At 40.0% G+C, this 10569-nt stretch overlaps 1 protein-coding gene across 2 annotated transcripts; it reads left to right on the plus strand.

Annotated features, from left to right (window-relative positions):
• The first annotated feature begins 7779 nt into the window (after positions 1-7779).
• Positions 7780-9278, plus strand: LOC122299690 (E3 ubiquitin-protein ligase MBR2-like). Of its 2 annotated transcripts, XM_043110105.1 has the most exons (6): positions 7780-7829; positions 8020-8118; positions 8210-8350; positions 8452-8499; positions 8542-8586; positions 9014-9278. In XM_043110105.1, the coding sequence occupies exons 1-5, from the start codon at positions 7800-7802 to the stop codon at positions 8581-8583; spliced, it is 360 nt and encodes a 119-aa protein (XP_042966039.1). In that variant the 5' UTR covers positions 7780-7799; the 3' UTR covers positions 8584-8586; positions 9014-9278. The 2 variants fall into 2 exon arrangements, with proteins under 2 accessions (XP_042966039.1, XP_042966038.1); XM_043110104.1 differs by having other exon boundaries at positions 8452-8586.
• The last annotated feature ends 1291 nt before the right edge of the window (positions 9279-10569 follow it).

Genomic DNA, 10569 nt, shown 5'->3' on the forward strand with positions numbered 1-10569 from the left:
CTTCAGTGAGTTATTCTTACTTGGGTTGTAAAAGTTTTAAGCCATTACTTTGATCCAAGCTGTTTGGAGTTGCCGAACTGGGATAATCCAATGAGTAATAGTTTGATGAGTAAAATAAAGCAGCGGTTCGAAGCAACAGTGGCCTGCCACTGCTCTTGGCTTCACCGAAGATAGCTGCTCGCCATTCAGTGAGGAGAAAGCAAAGGTTTGACATTGAGCAATGTCGGCCTAGTGAGCCTTATGCACCTTCGATGCCTAAGTTAATAATCACATAAATGGATATATTACGAAAGTTCTAGGATAGAAGTTACCTAGAATTACCTTCTTTTGCCAAACATATAGACATGGGACTTTGTTGATAAGTACGGGCCATGAATTCAATCTCCTAATTTCCCTTATAGGTTTATGAAAATGGCATAGAGATTGATAAGTAATTATCCCAAAAATGGTAGACTCATCCCTTCCAATTAATATAGACGAGTTTTTCACTATTTTTATACAATATCCTATCTTATCAATCTTGCGGCCACAATATTGATTCATATTAGACTCTAAGACTCACACATCTAACTCTTCATGACTCTGGGCTTGTATTACATGGGCCTCTTTATCGGGCTTGGGCTTATTAGGGTAAGAAAAGTCTTTCCAATTACCTTACTAGTTTCTGTCATGTGGACATGGTGGGAATTTATTAAGTATAAATAGTTATCCTTCACCATTGTCTAAGGGTTTAAAACCCCAACTTTTCTTTTTCTTCTTTGTTTCTTCTCTCGCCTTCCCTTATTCTCCTGCGCTCTACACCATCCCCCCTACAACCCGTGAGCTCTGCTCTGCCACCCATGCACGCCACCACCTTGCCTCCACACGTCATCACTATCCTTGCCCCTTTTACACACTCTGGCCACTATCCTTACTCCCCCAATCCACACCACCTTCTCTCTTTGCCTCCCCATGGGTTCAACAGTGCGTCTGCGTGCCACCCACGCACACCCCATCCAATGCAGCCATGCATTGGAGAGCTCGACCTCCCCTCTGCCGCATCTAACTGGTGCTCGTCTCAACAATCTGACCCTACCTATTGTTGTATTGACAGGGTGGCTCAGCTGATAAATAGGCCGAGGGCCCCACCTCTTCGAAGCCCTGTAGCCTCTCCTCCTCTTATCCCAACCTCCTTGTCGAGACCCAGCTCCCTCACCCTCTCTGATTCCATCTTTCTTTCTTTTTGATTTTTTCCCTTTTAGGGTTCCTCCATTGCCATCACGATCTGCCACCCACAGGCACCCCTCGTAGGTCGTATAACCACCATCATCCTCCACTTCCACTCACACACTCCAAGCTTTCCTCTCAATTCCCACACACTGCATCTACCTCTACTACCTACTAACTCCAGATATAGCAACCGCTATGCTTCTCCCCTTCAACCCTCCAGACGCTACCACAATAAGCTCCTCCACCTATCACCCCTTCTTTTTATTTTCTGCTCACATTCAAATCAGATTCTCTAACCTTGTCCCTCTGTGCAGCAACCTGTACACGCAACACACACATTACCTCTTTGTCTAAGACTCCAGAGACTGCTTGAAGGACCACCACGACACCCCTCATGAGAACAAACATGACTAGTAGGCAAACTCAGGAGTTTCATTCATCTAGAAAATTTTTATTTGCATTAGTAAATTGTTCCCGAACTTAATTTAAAATACTCATAGCTGGAGAATTTGTGAATTTGTGTTTTGTAGTCTGGCTGAAAATCTTGGATTTGTGGCCATGGGTCATGAAGCGTGTGGGATAAATTGAAGTTAGGAAATTGTGAAGCTATGGCCGAGGTCCCGTGAAGCTTTGGGAATGGAACTTGTAGTTTCTTGTGTTGATTGAAAACTTATTGCTGATATTAATGTGTGGTTGTATTACATATTTACAATGTTGCTATGTCATTCACTGATAAACTGTTGCATGTTTCTCAGCATTATATTTGCTTACTTGTTGTTAATATATTCCTATAATTGTGTTCTGGCTATATGTAAACTGAAATATGTAAAACTAGTGGTTTTTGCATCAAATAATTTTTTGGGTGCGTGTGTGACATGACCCCAAGCCGAGATTGAGCATTATCTCAGTGGAACTCCTCTAGTTTAGGAGCGCATAACATCGCGTGACATCGCTTGGGTTTTTGTTGGGCAACAACGTGCTCAGGCGAGATGGTAACGCTCTTCGGTTGGCTCTGTTGCCTCTTTGCTGGCGGAGGCTGAGGATGCCAAGTCATGTACACGTAGGCCGCAAAATTAGGCATTGCTCGTTATGAAGTCACATACACGATCTTTACCCATGATGTGACGAAAGGTGCCATAGTGTGCGTATGGTCCAGGGAGACCATGGTGCATTCCTTAATCAAATAGCGAGTTTTCTTGTGTTTTCTTGGGTTTTAATTAATTAATTATTTATTTATTATTAATATTGGTTCTCTTGTTTTAAGTTTAATATGAGTTTCGTCATATATTTTATGATTTCTAAGTATGAAATTTATTTCAATGTATTTTTCTTGATATTAATTATTGTTTATTATTTAAATTGCTCTCTATTTTAAATTATTTTTATTGTTGACTTTTACTATTTTTATTTTACTTAGTTCTTGTGTTTTTAATTTAGACTATTGTTTTCATCCTCTTTGTTAGATTATTTTTAAGACCCTGAGATGAATGACCTGGATCTAATTTCCTTCTCCGTTTCTCCCCCCCCCCCTCCCCCCCCCTTTTTTTTTCTTTTCTTCCTCTTTCTTTTCCTTTCCCTCTCTCTTTTTCCTCTCCCATGTGCCTGACTCTTCCCCTTCCCCTTTCTACCCATGTGTCCCTTGACCCCCAGCCCCACCGTGCCTCGCCTTGTGGCATCACTGCCCAGATGTCCATCACCACTGAACGCCAGCGACCCACCTCTATCGAACCCACCTCCACCTCACCGCTGTCCCCTCCCATGCACCCATCAAATACCCATGGGTTGAACCACCCAACTCCACCGTTCGCCATCGCCTGGTCACCACACCATTACAAGTAGCTTTCCCTTTCTCTTTTTCCTCTCTCTTTTCCTTTCCCTCTCTCTTTTTCCTCTCCCATGTGCCCGACTCTTCCCCTTCCCCTTTCTACCCATGTGTCCCTTGACCCCCAGCCCCACCGTGCCTCGCCTTGTGGCATCACTGCCCAGATGTCCATCACCACTGAACGCCGGCGACCAACCTCTATCGAACCCACCTCCACCTCACCGCTGTCCCCTCCCATGCACCCATCAAGTACCCACTGGTTGAACCACCCAACTCCACCGTTCACCATCGCCTAGTCACCACACCATTACAAGCAGCTTTCCCTTTCACTAGTGACCTCCGCTAGCCAACCTCATGCCCCATCGTGGCCCCTAGCCACCGCACTCTCTCTCACTCTCCCAAGGCCTCTCTCTATCTCATTTTCCAATCTCCACTGTGCATCATCACGCACGGCCACCAGCCACCACATCCACTCCACCGACAACCATAAGCCCTCCATGCTTAGCCCAAACCTCCTTTAGCTCCCTTTCGATTTTTTCCTTTTTTGAATCTACATCCAGTCTTTGTAAAATCACTATTCACCACTGCTTTGCCACTTTTGGCATCACCATTGATCTTCCAGAATTTCTTTCCACCATTGTAAGTAATTTTTCAAAGAATTTATTAAAATTTAAATATATTTTTACACTAACTTGTTTTATGCAGTCTAATTGGTTGTGTTGGGCCTTGGGTCTAAGGAGTGTGGGTTTATGGATTTTTAGTTGTTGTTGGAAGTGGGCCTTAGGCCGAATTGGAGGATGGGTTAATTGTGGAGTTGGTCTATGCTTGGGATATTTTTATCTAATGAGTGATGTGCCATGACATCCATTGTACTGTTACATGCATTTTTATGACTCATGATTGAAAACTGGATTTTCATGCTGAGAAATGATTTTTGAGTGCATGCGTGTCACGATCCCAAGCCAAAAATGGACATTATCTTGGTGGAGCTCCTTTAGTCAGTCGATAGTATATAAAACTGAGTGATGTCCCCTCGTTGTCGCCAAGTGACAACGAGATCGAACAAGATGGTAACACTTTCGTGCCGACTCCATGACCCCTCTTACTGGCGAGTGTTAGAGGATACTTGGTCACAAACGTGCTGGGCGTGGAGCTGGGCATTGTTCGTTAAAAAGTCACATGCACAGTCGTTACTCAAGGTGTGACGAAGGAAGCTAGGGTGTGTAGATGGTCCCTAGCGGAGATCATGGTGCATGCATAATAAATGGATATATGTGGGCAATCTTCTAGGAAAATTGTGGATTTGTAATTGGGCTGTTTATTGAAAAAATGATGATTGGTATTTTAAACAGATGCGTTTTCGGCCAAATGGGATTTTGGCGCGCGTTGGAAAAATAGTCATTTTCAGAGAAAATGATGGTTTTAGTCTCATCATGTGCATGTATACATGTTGGTTGTTTAAATATATTTTTATCTCGTTGATTGTTTGGTTGGTTACTTACTGAGATTCATAATCTCACATGGTATTCCTACCCTGCGGTTCCATTTTATGAAATCGTAGATTTTGATGTAGAGGATGACGTTGAGCTTGAGGGATTGGCTCTACCAGAGGAGTGACCTGGGTCGCTTAATGGCTATGGGATTTATTTTCCCCTTTGTCTGTGGATTTTGACATGTATTATATTTTGCTGGATAACTACATAACCTTTTTTAGGAACTTTCACTTTTGTGGTTTTGTTTTTAAAATCCAGGTACCTAGTTGACTATCTTTTATTTATTCGCTGTGAATTTTGTTGTACACTTTTTGCATGTACACACATTTAGCACTTGTCTGTTGGCGTGCGTGACTTATGTTGTCATCAACCTGATGTTCACGATTCTCGCTTTTTTATACGTGAGAGCCGGGGGCGCCACATGCAATTTCACTGTGGTATCCCACTTGCAGTTCTGCTTTGTGGATCCGTAGAATTTGATGTAGAGGAGGGTATCAACATGGACATTCGACTCCACCTTGAAGAGTGAAGATTTGAGGACCTTTCCCTCATTTTGTTGAAGTGTTGTTAGTTGGATGACTGTAACATTTAAATGCTGGAGTTTGGAAGACTTGCAGCTTATGGATTTTTGTTTGGTGATATATTCTCGTACTATTAGATTTAATGACTATCCTTTTATTTTTTTTGCTACGAATTAATAGCACACTATAGTATTACAAGTATGCAAGAACTTGATGTCATTAAGTGTTGGGGGTGTATGACCCTTTTGGCCAGCATCCTAGCATCACGACTTACGCCAAATCACAAGTGGGGTTCGGGGGCCCCACAATCATTATTGATTGATCCATCGGTAGTAAACTAGTCTCTTTTGGGACCCATGGAACATGCAAGCTGAGTCCATAGTCCCGACTGCTAGAGTCGTTGACTACTAGGACAACATTTGTAATGCCCTAGTCTTTGAGGTCGAAGAAGTTAGCTCTTGTCCTCTAAAATTATGTCTCCCAATACAAATATAATTTTCAAAGGTTCCAAAACAAAACATAAATTCATTTACTTCAAACAACTACATAAATTATTCTACAAGGTCATCAATGAAATAATCCAATAAAATAAATCAACGGATCCACAATCTCCCAATAACCTCAATATAATGAACTAGCAATTACACAAGTCTCAATCAACCAAATAAACATAAGGAAATCTAGTCCACTAGAACAAATTCATCTAATAGCAATAGTACCCTTAGGTACTCAACTCCATATCCTTAACTATTCCTTTCCACGCTTCCTATTTCAAATCCCCAACTGAACGAACAAAATCATCTGAAAATGTTGTGAAGATAAGTGCTGAGTTATCAACAACTTAGTAAGCAGATGACATATACTAGTATGTAAACATGAGCTATTTACAGAGTTCCAAATGTAGAACAAAACATGTTATAAAAATATCAGAGCGACAATTCAGAAAATACTCATATTCAAAGGTTCTTTGGCATAGCATAACTGAACATCATCATCATATCATCTTATCTCATATCATTAATTACAGTCATATGGGTCTTGCATACTTTTAATATCTATGAGAGTTGTTTAGATGGATGGTGAATCTATGCTTTACATCAATAAACTCAACCATTGAATAACTTCATTTCTAGCAGGCTATTTAAGTGTGGATGAGAGAGTATATCAGCCGGGCATTCCTATTGTTTCAAGATGTAATTATTGTGTAGAGGGACATGAGGAAGACTTGGAGCATGTGCTTGGCAAGGGTGAATTTGCACAGGAAATTTGGAAAAAAGTTTCGGTTGGTATAAGTGTCACTTTTTTGGCACAACAATCTTGGAGGGATAGAATACAACTGTGGTTTGCTAGGTCTAATAGAAACTCACAAGTTGGCATTTTGTTGGGCTTAATTCCAGTTGTGGTTACATGGAGATTGTGGAGAAGGCGTTGTGTTACACGCATGGAAGGAAAATACGAATCTGTCCAACAGGTGTGGTATTCGGTTCTTACGTGAGTGAAGCTTCTTGCAGCTGAAACTAAAGTGAAGAAGCTGTCTTCACAAGATTTAAAAATATTAACAATGTTGAAGATTCAACCAGTACAGCCTTGGCCTCCTAAAATTGACATTGTTAGATGGTTGAAGCCGAATATTGGAAGATTGAAGTTGAATCTAGATAGGAGCTCTCTTGGGAATCTAGGACCAAGTGGAGGAGGTGGAGTTCTTTGAAACGAAGAAGGGAGATTAGTCTTTGCTTTTTCAAAATTCTTTGGCTCTTGTACAAATAATGAAACTGAGCTTAGAGCTATATTTGAAGGCATGAAAATATGCCGGCAGCTGGTTTTTTGTCCATAAAAATTGAATGTGACTCTTTACTTGTGGTGTCTTGGTTTAGGGATTGAGTTTGTACTGTTGGTTGGTTTGGTTTGATTTTTCTATTACTCATATTTTTAGAGAAGGGAACAAAGTTGTGGATAAGTTGGCTAGAGTTAGGGCTTTTGGGGAGGAGTTGCTAGTATTAGAGGCAGTGGATTTGCCACGTGAGGTGCGAGGTTTATACAGGTTAGATCTAATGGGTACAACTTATATTCGGCGTCGGCGTTAATTTCCGGCGTGTTTTTGGGTTGAGGTTCATTTTGTTATTGTTGATATTTATAGTTTTGTTTAGTGGGTTCGGTCTTTTTGTTACGGTATTTCTCTGTCATAAGTGGGGGTTTATTAATATATGTGGGTTGGGGTCACTCTAACTTGTGGCCTTGACTATTTAAAAAAAAATAAAAAATAAAAAATAAAATAAAAAACTTCATTTCTAATAAAAATTGTAATTTCCTATAACTATTACCAAAAGTGCATTTGATAAATAATTCCTGTTGCATTCAAGCAAACAGATCTTTGACAATATTCATCCTAGAAACACGGAGACTTTTCTAATAAAAAATTCTGAGCTTGACTGCTAGTTTATGACATACTGTTTTGGTGAATAATAACAGTCTGGCTTTCTGAATGTTCTCACGTGCGGTTACTTCAGTTAAGTTTGTCGGTTGGATGTTTGTTCAAGCTGAAAAGTAGAAGTGAAAAATCTAATGGAGTATTTTTTTATTTTATTTTTTACTTTTTTTTATTTCGGCTTTTCTTCTTTACAACATTTGTAGCAGTTACGCTGGTTTTATGTAAATTAGTACTCTTTGATTTCAATTTTCAAGTCATCTTGGCAAGCAAGTGTTCATCTGAAACTCTGTTATTTTTTGAAGCAGATTCGCAATGTCTTGGGTCTCATGCGTAGGGGCGAGAGCTTGCGACTTGAGGTTGGGTTTCTACCTTAACAATGTCTACTCACCAACCACACTACTTATCAAGATAATTCTAGAAAAGCCTAGGAGAATGACATTTTTGTTGACTTAAACAGCCTTGCATGAATAAACTCTTATTTCCTTTGTGATCCACTGATGGTGGGAAATGGATGCTTTTCCGACATGTGACTCTGCTTTTTATCAGGATGTTATGATCCTTGATCAGTCTGTGTTTTTGGTGGTGGCTGATATTCATGATCGGTATAGGGATATGCGACTAGACGTTGACAGCATGTCTTATGAGGTAAAGTATACAATAAATTGAACTATAATTTCTATTTACCTGTTTATATTAGTCATTGTTCTCGTACTACAACATTTATTTTGAATTATAGGAGTTATTGGCTCTGGAAGAGCGTATTGGTAATGTTAGCACTGGATTGAGTGAAGAAACAATTTTAAATCGTCTGAGACAGCGGAAATGTTCAATTGCAGTGGGGTCTCAGCTTGATGCAAAACCATGCTGTATCTGTCAGGTAAATGGCTTACCTGACTCGGGTTTGCTCTGCTTGTTTTCTTCTCTTTGCCCAAATGACCAGTTTTCTTCTCTTTCTGAATTATTTTTTATTCATTGCAGGAGGAATACAATGAGGGAGATGATCTTGGAACTCTGGAATGCGGCCATAATTTTCATACTGACTGTATAAAACAATGGCTGATGACGAAGAATTTGTGCCCCGTTTGTAAAACAACAGCCCTGACGAAATGAGAGGTGAACATTCACTTTCTGGATATTTGTTCTCGTATTGGAAAGAGGGCTTGCCGTGAAACTGTGTCGCCCATTTGAATGAGTGAGTCAAAGACACCGATGCATATTGCCTGCATCACCATTCCTTATTGTTCTGATATGGGAAGCCTGTCCATGACACCACTGGCCAAGAGCCAGAGTAAAATTTTCTATTTTTGGAGATTGTATTCCGGGTCAGCCATATAACTAGTTTCGAACTTTCCATTTATCAACAAATGATTACCTTGCAATATTTATTAAAGATTCGGCCTATTGGCATTACAGATTGGAGATGATCATATCAGATATTTTGTTATTGTTATTGTTTTTATATTTTTATTGTCTAGTCCAGATCAATATAAAAAGTAGAGAGCAATGTTCTTACAGTCACATTTTTTGATATACTCCTTAGGGATGCACAGAGCTGGAACGGGTGGTCCAAAACCAGTGAGTTTCCATCATGACATATTAATGACTAGGTGCTTAGGATGCTAAGAGCTTAGGTCATGAAAAAGGGTATTCCAAAAATAGATGCTCCCCGCCGGCCTGTTTCAACAAAGGAATCACACGGTAGGTTGGGAAGTCAATATTTGGAGCTATAAACAAGGACAACTCAAGTCGGTAACATGATGTACCAAGCAATTTTCCAGAAAAATATATAACATTAGTCTATTTTGGAGTTCTGATTTCCATGGTATTTGCCAATCTGGTTTCGAAATGTGGAAACATCCATGCTATCATAATAGTTGTCACTTAGCCAATGGGCCTTCGGGCCGAATGACACTACTCCTATCACCTGATCCTTAGGTGCCATGGGTAATCGACTCATCAGTTCATAATATTTAGAACCCCCCAACTACTACGGCTCTAGTATTCTCTCGAATAAATTGTCTAGAGAAAAAATCCAGTTCAATTTTTGTGCCAAATTGCCAATGGAATAAATTCCAAATGTTAATGAAATTACCATCTCGTACGTGGAAGTGGGAACCCTTTTTATACAACTCCTTAGTTTTTTTAGTAATCCTTTTCGTTATCAGAGAATTAGGAGTTTCGGGTTGAGCTTTGGGTAATGGCTGTCTCGTAAAATATTTTGCCTTGAATTCCTTTAACGTGCAGTGTATTTCCATTGGTTATAAGAACATTCAATTTCCACCCTAGATTAGGCTGCTTAGCTGCTAAAATGTGGGGGTGTAGATGGCATCCCAAGAACCAAAGGGGAATTAATTGTGTTGGAGGTCCAAATTCACCCCTCCTAGGATCTACTATTTGCAGGAATAACAAGAAAAATAGAGAAATAATAACAACATAAGAAATTTATGTGGAAATTCCAAAACAGGAGAAAAACCACCAGACCCAGAGAAGAAAATTCACTATGTGAAAATTGTTGCAATCACACAATTTTTCTCCTCACCACACCCACAAAACTATCACACTAGTAAAACTTTAACTTTACACCTCTTCCCTTTTTACAAAAGGCTAATAGAATAATTTAACTAAAGTCAAAAGTTACTAGATAAGCTTTCAACTGGTGCACTTAAACTAAGAGGCTAAGCCTCTTATTTATAGCCTTAAGATTTGCCCCTCATTTACTTACCCACCGGTGTGGGACTAAATAGGAGCACAATTGTCAACAATCTCCACCTTGCGACTTTGACTAGTCCCATAGCCAAGCTCCACCTCAATGAAGATCTTCATGGCGTCCGCTATCATGCTTCACCATAAAAGCATACCCATTCAGAATAAAACAATTCTAAGCATTTCATTTCGGCCCATGTCGAAAAACAATCTTGCTGAAAATTATGGTGTAACTTCCACGTTTGACTTTCTTGGAAGTTCATCAACCATCGACATGAATTTCCACCACACACCATGCATCAATGCCAAACCAATACCTATGTGCAAACTTGTGGATCTGTTAACATTAACACATCCTCTATCATGACAACTTTGGGAATTAGCGGCATGCCA

Source organism: Carya illinoinensis, chromosome 16 (genome assembly GCF_018687715.1).
Source record: "Carya illinoinensis cultivar Pawnee chromosome 16, C.illinoinensisPawnee_v1, whole genome shotgun sequence".
NCBI lineage: Eukaryota > Viridiplantae > Streptophyta > Magnoliopsida > Fagales > Juglandaceae > Carya > Carya illinoinensis.

What these genes read in the sequence shown, in the direction of transcription:
- LOC122299690 (XM_043110104.1), top strand. Translation starts at nt 7,800, where the DNA reads ATGCGTAGGGGCGAGAGCTTGCGACTTGAG. An exon ending in GCGAGAGCTTGCGACTTGAG is followed by an intron (nt 7,830 to 8,019) that starts GTTGGGTTTCTA and finishes GCTTTTTATCAG; the next exon opens with GATGTTATGATCCTTGATCA. An exon ending in TTGACAGCATGTCTTATGAG is followed by an intron (nt 8,119 to 8,209) that starts GTAAAGTATACA and finishes TTTGAATTATAG; the next exon opens with GAGTTATTGGCTCTGGAAGA.